This window comes from Anomalospiza imberbis, chromosome 2, assembly GCF_031753505.1.
Source record: "Anomalospiza imberbis isolate Cuckoo-Finch-1a 21T00152 chromosome 2, ASM3175350v1, whole genome shotgun sequence".
NCBI classification, from domain to species: Eukaryota; Metazoa; Chordata; class Aves; order Passeriformes; family Viduidae; genus Anomalospiza; species Anomalospiza imberbis.
Genome location: NC_089682.1, coordinates 324,036 through 345,457, shown reverse-complemented (window position 1 = coordinate 345,457; position 21,422 = coordinate 324,036). Strand labels below are relative to the sequence as shown.

Here is a 21,422-nt window from a genome sequence, read left to right as displayed (position 1 = left end):
TGCCCCAGGACCAGCCTGCTTGGATCAGTGCTGCAGCCAGGACTGGGGATCTCCTTTCCTATCCATTCTCTCTTTCACACTCTCCTGCCTCCCTTTTTCATTTTACTCTTTTATTTCTGTCACTGTTACAACATAGGGGCAAAACGTGTCGATTTCCATACCACGTGTGGAGCTGGCCAATAAAACCTGGTTTTTGAGCCTTGTTTTTGGGACCCTTCTGGCTTTTGCCATTCCTTTGTGACCATGGACACCTATGACCCTTGGGTGCTCCCTTCTACACAAGAGTGGGACATGACACCTGGTACGACTGAGTCACCGAACCACAAAACAACAGATTTCAAAGAAAAAGCAGTTGAGATGAACACACAGTGATGCACTGGGGAGAACACGTCAGATGGAAGATGACAGGCTGGTGGCTGGCAATTATCTCTCAGGAACAAGCTGTCACTGCTCTGACAATGTTACAACACAGTTCAGTGATCAGCAGTTCCAAAAACAAACCAGATATCAGAAATCCCCTGGCAAGGAGCAGGAAACGTGGCCAGGACAGTGCAGGGCATCTGAAACTGCCACAGCCCTGAGCCTCGAGGGGCAAAACTCTTCTGGTGGAGGCAGCAGAGGTGGCAAAGGATCCGAGGTGGGTGGGGGAGATCTGCTCAGGGACCTCTCCAGTGTGAGGGGGTAGAAGCACAAAGTTATTTTCTACCTGCCAGGAGGGGACAGCCGGGGGGTCGGGCTCTGCTGCCAGGGAACAGGGACAGGAGGAGAGGGAACGGCCTCAGGCTGGGCCAGGGCAGGCTCAGCTTGGCCAGCAGCAGGAATTTCCCCATGGAAAGGCTGCTCAGGCCTGGGCAGGGGCTGCCCAGGGAGCTTTGGAGTGCCCATCCCTGCAGGTGTCCCCTGGAGGTGGCACTCAGAGCTCTGGGCTGGGGACAAGGTGAGGAGGTCTCTTCCAACCTCAGGGATTCTGTGATCACCAGAGCAGGGTCTCCCAGAGCCTAAAGTGCTCACACATGAAATTTAGAAGGATTTGCTCCTCAGGCAAGTGATTCATCACTGAAACAGCAGTGATGTGAGTGAAGAAAAGAGCAAATCAGCCCCCAGACCTGCTCTGGGAGGAAGACTCTGCCCCCCTGCTGAGGGCAAGGGCTTTCCACGGGCTCTGGTGAAGCTTTCAGCTCCAATGGATGTGCTCAGGTGTCACAAGGAGGTGCATTGCTCCCCCTCAGCACCTGCATTTCTGGTTTGTGGCGGGAGTTGTTGTTTTCCTTTGGAGGCAGCAGCCTGTGTGTCATTTGCTGCCTTTTGCGTTTACTCCATGATTTGTTCCATAGCCAGAGCCCTGGGTCAGCCCCTCCTGGGCTCCCCTGCCTCGTGCATGGGCAGCTCCCAGTGCCTGCTGCGGGCTGAGGGGAGGAAATAGGGTTTGTGGTGAGGCCCAGGGCTGGGCAGACACTGCTTTGGGAAGGAAACGCTGGGTTTCTCCCAGGCAGGAGGGGCTGCTTGCGAAAGGCTGGAGCAGCCGGTGGCCACCCAAACATTGTCCCCCGTGCTGACAAACACTGGCACGAGCCACAGCCCCTCAGAGAGGGGGGAAGTTCCTGCCCAGTGGCAGCGCCTGTGCCAGCAGCTTGGCTGTTACAGCTGCCCCGGGCAGCTGCTGAGCTGGGTGCTTGTGAGTGGTGTGGAGAGCTGAGAGGCTTTTCGGGCTGCTAAGGCTGACACTGATTTGGGGGCATAAATGCAGTTGTAATGCAGGTTAGCTACTTCCTAGCGCTCACGTTTCTGTGTGTCTCCTCAGGCCTGTAGCTGCTTTTTCTGGGGTGTTTTATGATATTTTAATGCTGTAAATGCTTTGTCTTGCTTCTGTGTTTTACAAAATTCTTCTTAAAATGCATCTGCTTCAGACCCTTGTGCCGTGTCAACAAGGAATGGGAAGGAATTTTCTTGGTTAATTCTTGATGCTGGTTGATTGGTGTGGGGTTGGTTTTTTGGCTTTTTTTTTAGAAAATGACTATAAAATTGGTCCCAGCCCTGAGGCAGGCAGAGGAGGCCAAGGCACGATGTGTGAAATGTCTTTTATTGCTCAAATCAGACCAGGCTGGAGCACCCTGGGATGGTGGGAGGTGACCCTGCCCATGTCAGGGGTGGAATGAGATGGGCTTTAATGTTCCTTCCAGCCCAAACCCTCCTGTGATTCTTTGGTGATTCAGCTCTCCACTGGAGACCTCAGGAGAGGGTTTCCAAGTCTCAGACACAGATAAAGAAAATGTTTTCCTGTCTTAGCGCAGTCCTGCAGCTCCTGGCCCACACAGGGTGCTGTGTTTGGTGTGTTGCCTGCCCCTCTGAACACTCAAGGGAGTCATCCCTGAGCTCCCCTCGTCTGAAGGGGTGCTGAACGTTTGGGGGCTGGAAGCTTCTCTCTGAAGCCGTGGGGTGGCAAAGGGCCCTGAAGTGAGTGGGTCTCGGAGCAGCCCTCGTCGCTCAGGGCTGATGGAGTGACCAGCCCCAGCTCTCCCGGGGCTGTTTGTCCCGCTCTGGGGCTGTTTGTCCCGCTCTGGGGCTGTTTGTCCCGCTCTGGGGCTGTCCTGATGATAGCGGTGCTGACCTTGCAGCCAGCCTCGGGGGGGGCTGCGCTGTGTCCTTGGTGCTGCCAGCTCTCAGGAGTGCCACAGCACCTCCCTCGCTGCTGCCCGCGCCAAACCCTCTCCTGGGCTGTCCCCTCTCCTGGGCTGTCCCCTCTCCTGGGCTGTCCCCTCTGTGCCCAGCCCTGTCCCCTCTCTCGAGCCCTGTCCCCTCTCTCGATCCCTGTCCCCTCTCTCGAGCCCTGTCCCCTCTCTCACATCCCTGTCCCCTCTCTCGAGCCCTGTCCCCTCTCCCGAGCCCTGTCCCCTCTCTCGCATCCCTGTCCCCTCTCTCACATCCCTGTCCCCTCTCTCACATCCCTGTCCCCTCTCTCAGAGCCCTGTCCCCTCTCTCACATCCCTGTCCCCTCTCTCAGAGCCCTGTCCCCTCTCTCGCATCCCTGTCCCCTCTCTCGAGCCCTGTCCCCTCTCTCGAGCCCTGTCCCCTCTCTCAGAGCCCTGTCCCCTCTCTCACATCCCTGTCCCCTCTCTCGCATCCCTGTCCCCTCTCTCACATCCCTGTCCCCTCTCTCGATCCCTGTCCCCTCTCTCGAGCCCTGTCCCCTCTCTCACATCCCTGTCCCCTCTCTCAGAGCCCTGTCCCCTCTCTCACATCCCTGTCCCCTCTCTCGAGCCCTGTCCCCTCTCTCACATCCCTGTCCCCTCTCTCGCATCCCTGTCCCCTCTCTCACATCCCTGTCCCCTCTCACATCCCTGTCCCCTCTCCCGAGCCCTGTCCCCTCTCTCGCAGCCCGTCCCCGGGATGGCAGTGGCGCTGGCCGTGGCTCTGGCGGTGGCTCTGGCGCTGCTGGCTGCCGAAGCGGTGAAGGAGCCGCTGCTGAACGTGTGCATGGACGCCAAACACCACAAGAGCGAGCCGGGCCCCGAGGGCAGGCTGTACGAGCAGGTAGGAGCTGGGCAGGCTGGCACTGCCCGGGGCCCGCAGCCGCACTCTGCGGGCTCTGCGGGCTCTGCGGGCTCTGCGGGCTCGGCCAGCGCTCGCCCGAGGGCTGAAGCCTGCGCTGGCTGTGAGATCCGTCTGTTTGACCCTTCCTGCAGCAGGGGGCCGAGCAGGGCCAGTGGCGGGGGGCTTTGCCAGCTCAGTGCCACCCTCTCTAACCCCCCTGAAGCTCGGGCAGCCCAGAGCACAGCAGGGAAAGGACGGGGAGGAAGGGGAGGAAGAGGAGGAAGGAGAGGAAGGGGAGGAAGGGGAGGAAGAGGAGGAAGGGGAGGAAGAGGAGGAAGAGGAGGAAGGGAAGGGGAGGAAGGGGAGGAAGGGGAGGAAGGGGAGGAAGGGGAGGAAGGGGAAGAAGGGGAAGAAGGGGAAGAAGGGGAGGAAGGGGAGGAAGAGGAGGAAGGGGAGGAAGGGGAGGAAGAGGAGGAAGGGGAGGAAGGGGAGGAAGAGGAGGAAGGGGAGGAAGGGGAGGAAGAGGAGGAAGAGGAGGAAGGGGAGGAAGGGGAGGAAGGGGAGGAAGGGGAGGAAGAGGAGGAAGGGGAGGAAGGGGAGGAAGGGAAGGAAGGGGAGGAAGGGGAGGAAGAGGAGGAAGGGGAGGAAGGGGAAGAAGGGGAGGAAGGGGAGGAAGGGGAGGAAGGGGAGGAAGGGGAGGAAGGGGAGGAAGGGCTCTCCCCTGCTCCCTCGCAGGGTGGGACACTCTCCTTGCTCTGCCCCAGCCCCTCGGCGGAGGAGGGAGGGTTTGTTTCTGTCCCTGGCTGGCACAGTTCCTCCGGAGCTGATCTCCTGCCCCTCCAGCTCCGCCGTGCTGCGGTGCCCAGCTCCTGAAGCCAAAGTGACCAGGAGTTTGCTGGGGAAGACAAGATGCCGTGGTTGCTGCGGGCTCCTTGCAGAGGCTGTGCCCTGCTGGAGCTGCTGCCCGTCCCCTGTGTTGCAGTGCTCCCCCTGGAAGGACAACGCCTGCTGCACAGCCAACACCAGTCTGGAAGCCCACAAGGACCAGTCCTACCTCTACAGCTTCAACTGGAACCACTGTGGGGTGATGCCACCCAAATGCAAGCGCCACTTCATCCAGGACACGTGCTTGTACGAGTGCTCCCCCAACCTGGGGCCCTGGATCGAGCAGGTAGGATCAGATCAAGGAATCGTGGAACTGTTTTGGGTTGGAAGGGACATTAAAACTCATCCTGTTCCACCCCCTGCCATGGCAGGGACACCTCCCACTGTGCCAGGCTGCTCCAGCCCCAGTGTCCAGCCTGGCCTTGGGCACTGCCAGGGATCCAGGGGCAGCCCCAGCTGCTCTGGGCACCCTGTGCCAGGGCCTGCCCACCCTGCCAGGGAAGGATTTCTCTTCAATATCCTAGGGTGTCTCAGCTTTTCCCCACAGGCTAGAAAGATTCCAAGGGCTTTTCTGGCCTCTGACTGATGGAAGAATTCCTTGTTGTCAAGCCACTCTCTGCTGGGGCTGAGACTCCTCTGGGATCAGCCGTGGGTCCCTGTGAGGGGCTGGGGGATCTGGGATGTGGCAGATCTTGCCCTTGACCCGCAAGGGCCCTCCCCAGCGTGACTCAGGCTGACAGCAGCTGGGTCCTGGGTCCTGTGTCCTGCAGGCTGACAGCAGCTGGCGTCGGGAGAGGATCCTCCACGTGCCCCTCTGCAGGGAGGACTGCGAGGAGTGGTGGGAGGACTGCAAGGACGCCCTCACCTGCAAGGAGAACTGGCACAAGGGCTGGAACTGGGCTACAGGTTGGTGGGCTCTGGGAGCCTTTCCTCACCCCCCAGGCAGGTCCCTGGCAGTGTCACTGCTGCCAGGACACCTCTGTCCTCTCTGGGGTGGTCAGGCAGGTGCGCAGCACCCCGCTCAGGTGTGGCCGTGGGCAGGTGACCTGCTCCTCGCAGGGGAAGGACAGGAGGGGAGGGCTGTGCTCTCCCTGCGGTTTTGTGCCACGCTGCTGTGTCCCCAGGAACCTCTGCCGGATCGGTCCGTGTCTCACAAACGGGATGGACCCTGACTGGTGCAGACTTAGGATTTATTATCTGTCTGTATCATACAGGCAAAAAGCAAGAGACACAGGGAAATAACAACATCCATGCAAACACAGATCAGAGACAAGAGGGCAGCCCATGCAAAGCCTTTTCCTACATATTCTCTGAACCAACAGCATAAAAGAAAAGGTGTAAAGTCATTATACTCTAACCAATTAAAAAAGGACCCACGTGGGTTTAACATTAACAAAAGGACTTCTGTGAACCTCAAACAATACACAATAATTCATTATTTAGGATTCAAACCTTTTCTATCTTTGCAAAGCATATATCTAGGACTTTTCACATCTTGAGCTATCAATAAGTTCTTGTTCTTTCTTGTTCCTTATGATAAATATCAATGTATTCACTTGGTTCTTAACTTCCTAGCGTGTCATGAGAAGGTGTAGAATTTTCCCAGCCTTCCTCAGCTTTATGTCTACGTTCTGGGGCCTTTCTGCCGTTTCTAAAGTCTTTTACCTTTTTCTGTTCCTGCAGGCACCAACCGCTGTCCCTGGGGCTCCATGTGCAGACCCTTCAGCCAGGTCTTCCCCCGCCCCAAGGACCTGTGTGAGAAGATCTGGTCCAGCTCCTTCCAATACAGCCGCGAGCCCCGGGGCAGCGGGCGCTGCATCCAGATGTGGTTCGACCCCGCCCAGGGCAACCCCAACGCGGCTGTGGCCAAGTTCTACGCCTGGAGAAAGAGATCCTCCCCGGCTCGGGCTGCCGGGAGCGGCCGGGCCGCGCGGGCGCTGCCCTGCTCCGAGCTGCTCCTGCTGCCCCTGGCCCTCGTGCTGCTCCCCGGGGAGCTGGGGGCTCGGGGCTCCCTGTGACCCCTCTGTGAGGGGCACGGCCTGGGCTGCTCCGGCTGCCCTGCAAGAGGAACTGAACAAGTAACTCTGTCTGTCTGTCTGTCTGTCCCAGCGCTCAGCAGAAGCTGTGTTGCTGGACCTCGGTACCCCCTCTTGGCTGCTGACCAGAGCAGGATTTTCGTACCTCTGGGGGAAGAGCAGTGCAATCTCTGCTCTGATGTGGGAGCTCCTGCACATCGGTCCCCCACCACGGCCGTGTGCTGGCCTGGCTGAGCTCTGGTGTCTGGGCTGCTGTGACTCCCTGAAGGGGGGCTTTGATAATAAAGTCTGGCTCTGGATCAGCCTTGTTGTACTGATGTGAAATACTCCTGAGGTGTCCTGGGGGTGGTGGTGGGTGTGGGGTCTGTAAATGTAGGAATTGGCCTGGGGGTGGAAAGATTATAAAATTATAAATGGTTTGGATTGGAAGAGATGTCAAACCTCACTTCTTTCCACTCTCCTGCCAGGGCAGGGACACCTCCCACTGTCCCAGGCTGCTCCAGCCCCAGCGTCCAGCCTGGCCTTGGGCACTGCCAGGGATCCAGGGGCAGCCCCAGCTGCTCTGGGAATTCCATCCCAGCCCCTGCCCACCCTGCCAGGGAACAATTCCCAATTCCCAATCTCCCATCCAGCCCTGCCCTCTGGCAGTGGGAGCCATTCCCTGGCTCCTGTCCCTCCAGGCCTTGTCCCCAGTCCCTCTCCAGCTCTCCTGGAGCCCCTTCAGGCCCTGGCAGGAGCTCTGAGCTCTCCCTGGAGCTTCTCCCCTCCAGGTGAGCCCCCCCAGCTCTCCCAGCCTGGCTCCAGCCCCGCAGCTCCTCTGGGCTCTCTCCAGCAGCTCCAGGTCCTGGCTGTGCTGGCCCCAGGGCTGGGGCAGAGCAGCAGAAGTGTCCCTGATGTGCCCCTGGCAGGGGCTGCAGCCCAGGTGAGCTGGCTCAGCCCTGCCCACCCCTGCCTTGGACTAAAGGTGAAGGTTCCCAGACCTGCAGGACCTGGGCTGAGACTTGCTGCTCTGCTCGTTTGGGCTTTTTCTTCCTCTGAGGCAGAAACTTCAGCAGAACTTCAGCAACGTCCTGCAGGGAAACGCAGGGAGGGGAAGAGCTGGGTGCCCTGCCTGGAGAGAGGGGGGCCCTGCTGCTTTTGGGGTGGGATAAAGCAGGAACCAGCCTGCCTCCACATCCTGACTGAGGTGAGGGTGTGGCAGAGCAGGGGAAGCTCCTGAGAAAGGAACCCCCAGGTGATCCGACTGATCCCTTCCCCGAAGCTGCTGGGCTGGCACAGCCCAGAGACACGTGGCTGCCACTCCAGGGGCTTTATCCTATAAAACCCCAGCCCCAGCTTTTTAATCTGGGCACCTTCTAACACCCCCTTTGCCTGAGTACCTCCTAGGGCTGCCCCTCAAGGTCACTTCTCAAGGCTGGGCCAAAGAGATTTGCCCACGGGCTTTGGTCTGGGTGAGTGCCATCAGTCTCTGCTCAGCAATGGGGTTTGCTGGCTTCAGCAGAACTGCTTCAGTCTTGTTTCAAACACCATACTGGCAGTTGCAGCTACCTGTGCAGCAAACAATGCTGATTACTCTCTTAGTCTAATCATAATGAATTATTTATTTATGGAAATGTGTTTGGGTTCCCATCCTCAGTCCCAGAGGTAAAGGTTCAGTCACAGCTGTGCAGCGCTTTAGACAGCAAGCACTGACCAAGTCTGGGGCTGGGCTTGGACCCAGCCTCCGCCAGAGTCCCCTGTGGGAGGAGTTCAGGAGGCCACGGAGTCCGGCTGGGGTGGGGGGTGGTTTGGGGGTCTGTGGGGAGTGCTGGGGGGTCCTTTCTGCCCCTCAGGACTCAGTGGGGGGAATCTCATGGCAAACTTTGTCTCCCCCTCTGCCCATGGGGCAAGGCCAGGGCTGCCTGGGCCAGGCCAAGTCAGGCTGCAGTGCTTTGTAGTACTTTGAATATTTTCAGGAGTTTTTAGATCAGAACAACTGTTTCCAGAAGCTTTTCTGGCGCATTTTTATTTTAAAATGTTCCTGATGATGTAGCCTCTGCCACGGCTGATCACTAATTCCTTGCCTTTACATGAAACAGAGAAGCACTTTCCCTCTCTAACTTAAATACGATGCATTTAATCTAATTGCTCTAAATATACTCTCTTGTCTCCAAAACCTGAAGGTGGAGCCCACAGCTGACCAGGGCTTAGAAATGTTTTCTAGCCCCTGTGTGGGGAGTGAGGTTTGCCCTGCCTGCCCCAGGCAGGGACAGGGAAGAGGGAGCACTGGGAGCAAAAACTCCCAAAACCAGCTCAGAAGGCAGAGCTGCTGGGGTGGAGCGGGGTCTGGCTGGGCAGCCCCGCTGTCTGTGCGGGCTCCGCTCAGCTCTGCTGCTGGGCCTGGCAGGTGTCCACGTCCTTGTCTCTCAGAAGTTTGTGGGGTCCTGCAGAGGAGCGCTGGGAGCTGCTCCTGTCCCGAACCCACAAGCGCACCCTGGCTTCAAGGAGACCTGGCTTCCACCCATTGGTGGTTTTATCCTGTGGAGTGGCTTTGGGAGGGGCTCCAAGGGGTGCTGCAGCCAGCTCCTCCCGAGGCACCCCAGCTCCCCTCCCCGGGCTGAGTGCTCTCGGCAGCTCCTGGTTTCCACCCGGAAAAGTGGCTTTGTGCAGCTTGGCCAGGAAAACGTGCCAGGCTGAGGAAGGTGGAGCCCAAAGCAGGGCTCAGGGAGGAGCTGGGGGCTGCTGCGGGGGAGGTGAGCAGGGAGTGGGGTCCGAGGGGACACTGGCAGCACAGAGGGGAGGGGGCCTGGGCAGGGTCGGCAGAGGCTGGGCTGGAGCGCGAGGGGATGCAGAGCTGGGGAGGCACTGCAGGCACACAGGCAGCACCTGGGGGAAGAGGAAGATGAACTGTTTGGTCTCACCCTGTCCCAAAATCCTTCCTACCCCCTGGGATAGCTGACTCTTGTCCATCTCATGGATTTCCCAAACAGGAATATGCAGGAATATGACATTCCCCGAGGTGTCTGTGGTGATTATTTCAAGGAGAGAAGAAGTGCCGCTGAGCAGGACCTGCACTGCTGCAGATCTTCATTCTGTGGGTGTTTTATTTGCTTTTGTTTGTCTGGGTTTTGTAGCTGAAAGCACTGGACCTCAGCAAGGTAGGCTTGGAGATACTGAGATAGAGATATCTCCTTGTCCCATCCCTGGGATGTCCCAGGCCAGGCTGGACACTGGGCTGGAGCAGCCTGGCACAGTGGGAGGTGTCCCTGCCATGGCAGGGGTGGCACTGGGTGGGCTCTGAGGTCCCTCCAACCCCAACCACTCCAGAACTGTCACCTTGCACAGGGACAATGCCCAGGAGGTCACACTTCAGGAACCCATGGGGTTCGTTAGAGATGGAATCAAAATAGCAATTTTTTTTCCCCAAACCTCACCAATGCAGTGATTAGGCAGGAAAGGCACTAGAAGGTGCCAGGCATGAATTCCCACCTTTGAGGTGATCCCTGGCATGAGAAAAAACCAGAAGTGATGATTTACAGAAGGAAATGGCACAAGCATGGAAAGCAAAGAGAAGGGTGGGACACAAGACGTGATTTGCACTCAGCAAGAGGCTGATTAAAGCACAAGCTGCTCTGTTGTTCAGATGGTGGGGAAGCACAGGCAGTGATGGATGGTGTGACCAGGCGTGGCAGGGACTTGGTTCTTTGTTATAAATTATTCTTCCTGAAGTAGTCTAACATCAGCAGCGAAGTAAGAAATCAGGGAGAATAGGGGGGAAATTAGAAGCTAATCAAACAGATGGTTTAAAATTAGCAGGGCAGGGTAAGGGCAGGGTGACAATTCCCCTGGGAGCACTTAGAGAGGGGCAGGGGCAGCCCAAGGGCTGCTGGCAGAGACCTTGGAGCATGAACAGAAGATAAATGGGAATGAAAACCAGCGTGGAGTAAGGCAACAGGAGATGTGGAAAAGGGCAAAGAACCACTGGGATTGACATTCAGTTCCTGAAAACCTGTGAGTCAGAGAAGCCCAGTCCTTCCGGAGCAGCACAACTGCGGATTTCTGAGGAACAAAGCGTGCCAAAGTGCTGCAATTCCTCCTGCAGTGGGGCAGCACGTCGGGCTGGCAGGGCACAGCCAGGGAATGGGATGGCTGGGACACGGCTGGGACACACCTGGGACACACCTGGGACATGGGTGGGATACATCTGGAACACACCTGGGACACGGCTGGGACACCTGGGACACACCTGGGCCACGGCTGGGACAGCTGGGCCACGGCTGGAATGGCTGGGACACACCTGGGACACACCTGGGACACACCTGGGACACACCTGGGACACACCTGGGATGGCTGGGACAGCTGGGACACACCTGGGACATGGCTGGAACGGCTGGGACACACATGGGACACCTGGGACATGGCTGGAACGGCTGGGACACACCTGGGACACCTGGGACACACCTGGGACATGGCTGGAACGGCTGGGACACGGCTCACACAGCACCCATGGAAACAAGAGGGCAGAGAGCGGCCCGGATGAAAGCCCCACAGAAGGCAGGACAGGACTCACCTGAAGAGTGGAGCCATCGGTTACTCATTGCCGAAGATGAGGACGTGGCCTGGCGTTACAGACTGCTCTCAGCAGTGAGCTCTTCGGGAAGCAGCCGTTTTTGGGGTGAATGCTGCTGTTGTCACCTGCTGGGGACACAGATCTGATCTGCCCGGGGAGATCTGGCCTTTAACCCTTTAACCCACGCATTCCATGGGCGTGCACCAGGCTCAGTGTGTGTTGTGCTGCCTGACTGCTCCCAGCGCTTGGTGTAACTCCAGCCTCCAAACCCAAGTGGAGGCACCTTCCATGAGGGAACACACTGACCCACTAGCAACAAAATAGCTAAAATTCCACAGGATGTGGAGCACAAGGGCTGATGTAGGAATGTGCCCCCCCCCTCCGTTGACGGAGTGACCAAATGATCCTCAGTCTGCTTAAAAAGGAAAAAAACTCAGAAGTTTCTCTCCTCAATTTCGTAAAAAGACACCTCATAGGACCTTGGGGACTTCACCTCAGACCTGGGGCTGCCAACTGGACAGAGGCCAAAAGGCCCCGCCAAGGTAATTCGCCAGAAAAAGAAGAGAACAAAGGAAATAGTGGCTTTTGTGGGGTGTTTTAGCAGGAGCAAGAACCTCTTGCCCCTGGCTTGGGTTGTCCTCTGTAAGAGCTTTGTTATTTTGCCTTTTATTAGAACTTTTTCTGTTTCCACCACTGCCTCAGAAGCCATCCTGCTAATTTTATGCCATTCGAGGTAGCTGAGCTATCTCGGGTGTGATAGGTTCTCTGAGAGCTCAGAAGAGCTGGCTCGAGGAGAAACCAAACTATCAGGCTCCTTTCGGGCACAAGGGTTTTATGGAGGTGCCATCCAGGAATGTTGGAGCAGATTTCCTGAGCACCCTTCTGGGTTGGTTTGGGCGAGCTGTGAGTTGCAGATGGACTACACGATCCCTCAAGGTTCCCTGTGTTCCTCCTTTGCATACTTGCATCGGGAATTTCACGTTAGATGTTAATTTTCCACCCCTGCCCTGCACATCTCATTTGCTGTTTGTGCATTTTGAGGTTCCTTATGAAGGCAGCTTCTCCTCCCGATGATGGGCTGATCTTCACTACCAGTGACAGGGAGACTGGAGTCACAGAATCCCAGTGGGTTTTGGGTTGGAAGAGACCTTAAAGATCATCTTGTTCCACCCCCCACCATGGGCAGGGAGCCCTTCCACCAGAAGTGGGTGTTATGTCAGTGATAATAAAGAGATGGGTTTTGGTGAGGAGCCACCAACCCTTCCTGTATTCTCATCAGCAAATCCCAAGGGCTGGTTGGGTTTCTTAGCTTTAAAAAAAATAAATGCTTACCTAAAGCTGAGGGGGGGGGGGTGTGTTTTGTTTTTCTTGAGCATCCTGCGTTTAAGCCAGACTTTGCACTCTCTGAGTCTCATCCAGACTTAGTCTGGGGACCTGACTTTGAGCAAAGATGTCACTGCAGGAATGCTGAGTGCTCTTGGAGAGTCAGTCCATGAGGAGGGGCTGAGGGAGCTGGGAAGGGGCTGAGCCTGGAGCAAAGGAGGCTCAGGGGGGACCTTGTGGCTCTGCACAGCTCCTGCCAGGAGGGGACAGCCGGGGGGTCAGGCTGTGCTGCCAGGGAACAGGGACAGGAGGAGAGGGAACGGCCTCAGGCTGGGCCAGGGCAGGCTCAGCTTGGCCAGCAGCAGGAATTTCCCCATGGAAAGGCTGCTCAGGCCTGGGCAGGGGCTGCCCAGGGAGCTTTGGAGTGCCCATCCCTGCAGGTGTCCCCTGGAGGTGGCACTCAGAGCTCTGGGCTGGGGACAAGGTGGGACTGCATGGGCTGGGAGGGCTTTGCCAGCCCCGGGGAGTCTGGGATTCTCTGATTGCTGGCTGCACATGGATTTTCCCTTCAGAACTCTCCATGCAGACAGGGTTTCCCCTCCTGACTCCCCTGTGGGGCCACAAGGATCCCTAAAAGCATAACTGGTCAAAGACAGAGCTAAGTGTGACCAGAGGCTGTTTTTTCATCAGCACATTTTATAGAAAGAAGGTTATTCTGCAAGATTTATCTCCCAGCTCCAGCCTTTGGGCTAATGAAAGAAATTATCTCTCCTGAAAAATAAAAATACAAAAGGCACGCCTCTGATAAAACCCCAGTTTTCAGGAAAATGCATCATTAATTGTGGTTGTTTGCTGGAGGTAAAAGTGGCCCAGCATTAAAATGATTTGCTTTTCCAAATTTTATCCAGAACAATTTTCTAACCCTGAATCCATCAGTCCCCACAGCAAAACCATGTCCCTGTGATGAGTGAGGATGAAATAATTGCTGCCCTGCTTCCCAGGGTGAGTCACCTTGATCCGAAGGCTCTCGGTGTCCGGGCCCCTGCAGAGGTCAGCAATGAATGTCACCCCACGAGGCTTTAATTCCCAGAATTTGTGGTATTATGAGATAAGCTGGATAATAAAAACCCCCATAATGCTGACCACTGGGCACAGATCATCCTTCACCTGGATGTTGTTGCAGCAGAAAGGAGGAGCAAAAAGAAGCAGTTCAGCAGTGAAAGTGCCCAGAAGCAGGGTTTTATACCCAAGGAGTGCTGCAGGGACCTCACCCTGCTCTTAGCCCAGACCCTCCCATCCACTGATACAGTAAAAACACAGCAGACCCCGGCTCAGGGAAGAGATGATGATGTCTGCTCCAGATCAGGAGGCCGAAGGATAGCTTTAGTAAAGCTATTAATTAAAACTATTTATTATTTATTAAAACTATACTATATTACAGTAATATACCATTTGAAGAGAGACTGTCCTACTCCACATTCTTACTTCTTACTCACCTCTCTAACTCACTCAGACTCTGGCTCTGCTGAGAGCCCGAGCCACAGCTGGGTCCCACTGGTCACTGACCCCAAACAACCTTCACCAGGATCCAACCCAGCCACCGCTGCAGGTGAACAATCTCCACGCCACATTCCACACGGGGAGAACAAAGGGGCAGAGATAAAGACTGTTTTCTCTTCTTCTCTCTGTGCTTCTCCTGTGTGGCAGGCACATTCTTCTCTCTCTCAGGATTTTTCATAGAGGTGCACAGAGAGAAGAAAGAGAAAACAGTTTCTATTTCTGCTCCTTGTTTTCCCCATGTGGAATGTGCCTGGAGAATTGTTCACCTGGGGTGATTGCTTGGTTGGATTCTGGTGAGGATTGTTTGAGCTGATGGCCAATCCAACCCACCTGTGGCTGGACTCTCAGAGAGGGTCACCAGTTGTGGGTTAGTTCGATATGGTAGCTAGAAAAGTAGGTTTGTAGATTTAATATCTCCTTTAAATAGTATATTAATGTATTATAGCATAGTTATAATAAAGAAATCATTCAGCCTTCTGAGCTGGAGTCAGACATCAGCATTTCTTCCCACCGGGTTCATCTGCATTTACAATACTCCTGAGAGACAGAGCTGTGTCTCTCTGTCCAGAGAACGTGAATGCCACACATTGACTCGCTGTTTTCTCCCTGGATCTCTCTGCCCCAGCCCAGCTCCTGTCCTCACAGACTCACCCTGCAGCAGGGACTTCTCCCCTGGTGCTGCTGGCAGGCCCCAGCCGGGCTGTCGGGGACACCCAGCACTCCTGTGCTGGATCCTGTCAAACCCGACTGTCCCCCGTGCCAAGCCGCTGGCACCCCTCACTGCAGGGGAGCAACACGCCCTGGCACCCCCCCGGCCCCCTTGTGCCACAGAACAATCTAGAAGGGTGAGGATTTCCAGGAAGAGTAAAGGTCTTGGTTTCCAAATGAGAAGGGCTGAAGAGAAAAGCTTCGGAGCAATGGATGGGTCCTGTTTTGAGATTTGTTTTCATCCTTGTGCCAGCTGCCAGCTGGGGTTTTCCTGAAGGAAGCCTGGGGGAGTGGAAGGTGTTCCCCCTGCCCATGGTGGGTGGAACTGAATCAGAGAATCACAGAACATCCTGAGCTGGAAGGATCATCCAGGATCACCCACAGGGATCATGGATCCAGCCCAGACCCCCACCAACCCCAGCCTGGGCATCCCTGGCAGCGCTGTCCAAAGGCTCCTGGAGCTCTGGCAGCCTCGGGGCCGTGCCCATTCCCTGGGGAGCCTGGGCAGTGCCAGCCCCCTCTGGGGAAGAACCTTTCCCTTCCCATAGGTGATCCTCAAGGTCCCTTCCAACCCAAACCATTTCATGGCTCTTGGGCACCACAGGCAGATCTCTGCAGGTGACAGGGACCCCGAGGGGGCTCAGCACCTCCTCAGACCCCGTCCTGCCTGTCCTGCATGCCTGGCACCCCGGGCAGCCCGGGGCAGGGAAAGGGAGCAGTGGCACGGAGCTGGGCATGAGATGGGAGCAGACACCGGCTCCCTGCCCCGCACGGGGCCCTGCAGGTCACGGCAGCACCCAGGTGACACGGGGCCTGCGAGGAGGGAGCTGCAGGTGTGTGTCCAGCACGGGGGGGCTGGCACAGGTGGGGCTGTCACAGGTGGGGCTGACACAGGGGGGCTGGGACAGGTGGGGCTGTCACTGGTGGGGCTGGGACAGGGGGGCTGGGACAGGTGGGGCTGGCACAGGTGGGGCTGGGACAGGTGGGGCTGGGACAGGGGGGCTGGGACAGGTGGGGCTGGCACAGGTGGGGCTGGGACAGGTGGGGCTGGGACAGGGGGGCTGGGACAGGTGGGGCTGGGACAGGTGGGGCTGGGACAGGTGGGGCTGGCACAGGTGGGGCTGTCACTGGTGAGGCTGGCACAGGTGGGGCTGTCACAGGTGGGGCTGGCACAGGGGAGGCTGGCACAGGTGGGGCTGTCACAGGGGGGGCTGGCACAGGGGGGCTGTCACAGGTGGGGCTGGGACAGGTGGGGCTGGCACAGGGGAGGCTGGCACAGGTGGGGCTGGCACAGGGGGGGCTGGCACAGGGGGGGCTGGCACAGGGGGGCTGGCACAGGTGGGGCTGTCACTGGTGAGGCTGGCACATGTGGGGCTGGCACAGGGAAGGCTGTCACAGGGGGGGCTGTCACAGGTGGGGCTGTCACAGGTGGGGCTGGCACAGGTGGGGCTGTCACTGGTGGGGCTGGCACAGGTGGGGCTGGCACAGGGGGGGCTGGCACAGGTGGGGCTGGCACAGGGGGGGCTGGCACAGGGGAGGCTGGCACAGGGGAGGCTGTCACAGGGAGGCTGGCACAGGTGGGGCTGGCACAGGTGGGGCTGTCACAGGGGGGGCTGTCACTGGTGGGGCTGTCACAGGTGGGGCTGGCACAGGAGAGGCTGGCACAGGGGGGGCTGGCACAGGGGAGGCTGGCACAGGTGGGGCTGTCACAGGGGGGGCTGTCACTGGTGGGGCTGTCACAGGTGGGGCTGGCACAGGGGGGGCTGTCACTGGTGGGGCTGTCACAGGTGGGGCTGGCACAGGTGGGGCTGGCACAGGTGGGGCTGGCACAGGGGGGGCTGTCACAGGTGGGGCTGGCACAGGTGGGGCTGGCACAGGTGGGGCTGGCACAGGGGGGGCTGTCACAGGTGGGGCTGGCACAGGTGGGGCTGGCACAGGGGGGCTGACACAGGTGGGGCTGGCACAGGTGGGGCTGGGACAGGGGAGGCTGGCACAGGTGGGGCTGGCACAGGTGGGGCTGGCACAGGTGAGGCTGGCACAGGGGGGGCTGGCACAGGTGGGGCTGGCACAGGTGGGGCTGGCACAGGGGAGGCTGTCACTGGTGAGGCTGGCACAGGTGGGGCTGGCACAGGGGGGCTGGCACAGGTGGGGCTGGCACAGGTGGGGCTGTCACTGGTGAGGCTGGCACAGGTGGGGCTGGCACAGGGGAGGCCCGGCAGCCTCCAGGCAGCAGTCCGTGCCAGCAGAGCAGGGGCCGGGCAGGGATGTCTGTGAGCAGCTGGCAGCGCCCAGGCACTGCTCAGCCCTGTCCTGTCACACTGTGTGCCACCTGCCGTGGCACCCCAGCCCTCAGATCCCCCCATCTGTGCAGCACTTGCTGTCAGGCTCAAAGACACGTGAACCAAGGGTGAGAGGGCTCGGGGGACAGAAATGTGACTTTTGCATCCAGGATCAGTGCTGAGGGTTAAAGTTCACTCCTTCCTCCGCACTAGGCGTGAGATGCTCATGCTAAACCCAAACACTCCCCGTGTTCCCAGCGCTGCAAACCCCAAAGCCCAGCAGCCGCTTTCATTCCTCTCCGTGTTTGGATCCAGCAGCTCCCTGGTTCCTCTGCAGAGCTCCAAACCAACCCACAGGAGGATTTCCCTGGGCTAGTTTGGTTTTCCATCCTGCTTCCAGCACCGTGAGAGTCCCAGGGTGAGTCCAAAAGCACTTTGCTCCGGAGCCCATGGCAGCACCACAGGTGTGTGTTCTGCAGAGGTGATGTTTAACCTCAGGAAGAAGTCAGTGGAAACATCAGAACGTGCTGAATTCTCCAGATTCAGGGTTTTTAGAATTCAACTGACTAATGGTTTGGCAGATGCTGTGGAGAAAAACAAACTTTAATGGAAGTTCAATTCAGTGGATGCCAATGGGCAGAGAGAGCGCACAGGGTGGTGTCCAGTCTAGAAATGTCCTGACATATCCCAAAGGTGGTTTCTGCCTGTTTCCCTGCAAGACAGTGAGCGAAAGGCCCCTGCAAAACAATATCAGAAGTGTCTGTTTTGGAGATCCAGGGCTTAGTGCAGGAAGGGAATGCTCAAAGAAATATTTTAGGAATAGTTAAGTAGTAGCATTTTAATCATTCTCAGTGATTTATCCCAGATCTGAATGGTGTCCACACCAGAAATGGGTTTGGACAGCTTGGCCAGGTAAACATGTGCAGGGACTTGGTGCCCAAAGTGAGGGGTGAGAGACGAGCCAGCAGCTGCTGTGCAGGAGCACTGGGATGTGGGGTGAGTGATGGCTTGGGGTCAGCCATGATTTGGGGTCAGCCATGGCTTGGGGTCAGCCATGGTTTGGGGTCAGCCGTGATTTGGGGTCAGCCATGGCTTGGGGTCAGCCGTGGTTTGGGGTCAGCCATGGCTTGGGGTCAGCCGTGGTTTGGGGTCAGCCATGGTGTGGGGTCAGCCATGGTTTGGGGTCAGCCGTGGTGTGGGGTTAGCCATGGTGTGGGGTCAGCCATGGTTTGGGGTCAGCCATGGCTTGGGGTCAGCTGTGGTTTGGGGTCAGCCATGGCTTGGGGTCAGCCATGGCTTAGGGTCAGCCATGGTGTGGGGTCAGCCATGGTTTGGGGTCAGCCATGGCTTGGGGTCAGCCATGGTTTGGGGTCAGCCATGGCTTGGGGTCAGCCGTGGTTTGGGGTCAGCCATGGTGTGGGGTCAGCCATGGCTTGGGGTCAGCCATGGTTTGGGGTCAGCCATGGCTTGGGGTCAGCCGTGGTTTGGGGTCAGCCATGGTGTGGGGTCAGCCATGGCTTGGGGTCAGCCATGGTTTGGGGTCAGCCATGGCTTAGGGTCAGCCATGGTGTGGGGTCAGCCATGGTTTGGGGTCAGCCATGGCTTGGGGTCAGCCGTGGTTTGGGGTCAGCCATGGTTTGGGGTCAGCCGTGGTTTGGGGTCAGCCATGGTGTGGGGTCAGCCATGGTTTGGGGTCAGCCGTGGCTTGGGGTCAGCCGTGGTTTGGGGTCAGCCATGGTGTGGGGTCAGCCGTGGTGTGGGATCAGCCGTGGTTTGGGGTCAGCCATGGTGTGGGGTCAGCCATGGTGTGGGGTCAGCCGTGGTGTGGGATCAGCCGTGGTTTGGGGTCAGCCATGGTGTGGGGTCAGCCGTGGTGTGGGATCAGCCATGGTTTGGGGTCAGCCATGGCTTGGGGTCAGCCGTGGTTTGGGGTCAGCCATGGTTTGGGGTCAGCCATGGCTTGGGGTCAGTGATGGTTTGGGGTCAGCCATGGCTTGGGGTCAGCCGTGGTTTGGGGTCAGCCATGGTGTGGGGTCAGCCATGGCTTGGGGTCAGCCATGGTTTGGGGTCAGCCATGGCTTAGGGTCAGCCATGGTGTGGGGTCAGCCATGGTTTGGGGTCAGCCATGGCTTGGGGTCAGCCGTGGTTTGGGGTCAGCCATGGTTTGGGGTCAGCCATGGCTTGGGGTCAGCCGTGGTTTGGGGTCAGCCATGGTGTGGGGTCAGCCGTGGTGTGGGATCAGCCGTGGTTTGGGGTCAGCCATGGTGTGGGGTCAGCCATGGTGTGGGGTCAGCCGTGGTGTGGGATCAGCCGTGGTTTGGGGTCAGCCATGGTGTGGGGTCAGCCGTGGTGTGGGATCAGCCATGGTTTGGGGTCAGCCATGGCTTGGGGTCAGCCGTGGTTTGGGGTCAGCCATGGTTTGGGGTCAGCCATGGCTTGGGGTCAGTGATGGTTTGGGGTCAGCCATGGTGTGGGGTCAGCCATGGTGTGGGATCAGCTGTGGTTTGGGGTCAGCCATGGTGTGGGGTCAGCTGTGGTTTGGGGTCAGCCACGGTTTGGGGTCAGTGATGGTTTGGGGTCAGCCATGGTGTGGGGTCAGCCATGGCTTGGGAAGCTGCTGGAGCTGGAGGACCCTGGCAGCACGGAGGGGAGGTGCGTATGGACGAGCACATCCTTGGACGTGCTGGGCCAGCAGCCAGCGAGCTGTGGGGACACAGCTCTGACCTCGGCCCTCTTGCCACGGCCCCTGCTGCCTGCAGGCCACAGACACCACTGCCCAGCAGCCAGGGGGTCACTGCTGCCCCCGGCAGCCACCGAGCTGTCCCCGCTGCTGGTGACGCCTTGGGAAGGCTGCCCTAGAGCAGGGGCTGGGCAGAGTCACGGAATAAAGCAGGGATTTATCAAAAGGATCTCCTCTGGATCCACCTTGGGCAGCACCAGAGCCCAGCCAGGGCTGCACCCAAGATGAACCCAAATGGTCCCAAAATGCACGAGCGCTCCCGGGGGCTCTCACTGGGATCAGCTCTGCTCCATGGGCACACTGGAGTTCATTGTCCCATTCCAGCTTTAGCCCATGCAGTCCCATCCTGCTTGTTTTCCTCTCTCCAGCCCACGTTGTTTGTGCTCCTGGGCTGAGATTTGGATCATTTGTCCTTGGTGCCCATCTGGAGAAGGAATTGTTTTGTCTCCCTGCTCTGTGCAGAGAGCTCACCATCCCATAATGTGAAGCTCAGAACTGCACACTAAAGCAGCACAGAACGTGGAAAATAGAAAAGCCAAACCTGAGGCATCACTGGACTGCTGCTGCCACCGCCTCCAGCTGGGCTGCTGAATGCAGGGCAGGCTGGATCCCACAGTCTGCTCCAGCATTTGACCTCCCCGTGGCTGCAATCAGCCCTTTGGGTACCTCACCCCTGGATCTCCCCCACCTCTGGCCTCCCAACACCCCTTTCCCACCGCTGAGCCCTCCCCTGAGGCTCTCTGTGGGCTCTGCAGAGTCCAACAGGACTCAGACATCCTGGATCCTCGCCCCCATCGTGTCCTGCTTTGTCTCAGCCATAGAGGCCAGGCTGCCCCTCTCCAAAGCTGAGCTGGAGTTTCCTAATGCTCCATCAGTGAGTGGCTGAAGAGTTTTAGGCTCTGCTATTGTACCAGAGTTGTGGTGCATCCCTCACAGTTATTTTCCCTTTCCTTTGAGCCACAAAAGCCTTGACCTGAAAGCTCGATGAAGCAAATGCTCTCACCTTCCACCTGTCCTCTTGGGGGTAGAAGGATTTTGGGAGCAGGCAACAAACACAACCAAGAAGTGTAAAATAATTTCCACAGAGGAAGATGTGGGTGAACCCAGAGTCTCCAGCCTGGAAGGGGAACTGGACGGTGGAGAAGGGCTCTGTGGTGCCCTGGGTGGCTGGAGGAGGTCACTCAGGTCTCATTGCTTGCTCTCCCTTAATGCAAGAACTAAGCTGCATTAAATAAAATAGCAGGTGGCAAATTTAAAACAAGTTACAGGAGGCATTTTTCCCTCAGCAGGATTAATCTTTGGAACATTTTGTCAGAGCAAACTGCAAACACCAAAATCTGCAGAGGCTTCACCAAGTGGTGGGAGAAATCTGCAGGAAAAACAAATCCATTAAAGAATATCCCCACAAAGCAGATCTCCTGGCTCGGGAAGCAGCAGAGGCTCGGATGGATGGAGGCTGGCAGAGCAGTGATCCCCCTGTGCTCTCCAGGTGCTTTTTCCTACCTGAGCACTGCCAGGGCACAGCACAGCCAGCCAAGGGAGCACAGGGGCTCTTCAACACGCCGGGGTGACCCCAGCTGCCGTCCCAGAGCCAGGACAGACAGAGAGGCTCCTGGAGGGGCCCCAGCCCTGTGGAGCACCCCTGGTGTGAGGGGACAGGGGATGGGAGCCCATGGGGCCAGGAAGGGGGGACTCCTTCACCATCATCCTCACCAACCATGGTGAAACCACTCCTGAGCTGCTGCAGCCTCCCCCAGGACAGGAGGGAGTTCTGCCTGGGAAGCTGCTGCTCCGTGATGGCTCCGGGGCCA

The 21,422-nt window shown here is 57.9% G+C and overlaps 1 protein-coding gene across 2 annotated transcripts; it reads left to right on the top strand.

The window, feature by feature from the left end:
* Window positions 1-718: 718 nt before the first annotated feature.
* LOC137467575 (folate receptor gamma-like) lies at window positions 719-6,543 on the top strand. 2 transcript variants are annotated; one of them, XM_068179064.1, is made up of 4 exons: window positions 719-1,243; window positions 4,514-4,702; window positions 5,187-5,322; window positions 6,100-6,543. In XM_068179064.1, the coding sequence occupies exons 1-4, from the start codon at window positions 1,184-1,186 to the stop codon at window positions 6,432-6,434; spliced, it is 720 nt and encodes a 239-aa protein (XP_068035165.1). In that variant the 5' UTR covers window positions 719-1,183; the 3' UTR covers window positions 6,435-6,543. The 2 variants fall into 2 exon arrangements, with proteins under 2 accessions (XP_068035165.1, XP_068035161.1); XM_068179060.1 differs by lacking the exon at window positions 719-1,243 and adding an exon at window positions 3,340-3,531 and having other exon boundaries at window positions 6,100-6,449.
* Window positions 6,544-21,422: the final 14,879 nt, after the last annotated feature.

Coding starts and splice junctions, on each gene's coding strand:
- LOC137467575 (XM_068179060.1), top strand. CDS start 3,388: ATGGCAGTGGCGCTGGCCGTGGCTCTGGCGGTGGCTCTGGCGCTGCTG. Junction 3,532..4,513: donor AGGGCAGGCTGTACGAGCAG/GTAGGAGCTGGG, acceptor CCTGTGTTGCAG/TGCTCCCCCTGGAAGGACAA. Junction 4,703..5,186: donor TGGGGCCCTGGATCGAGCAG/GTAGGATCAGAT, acceptor TGTGTCCTGCAG/GCTGACAGCAGCTGGCGTCG.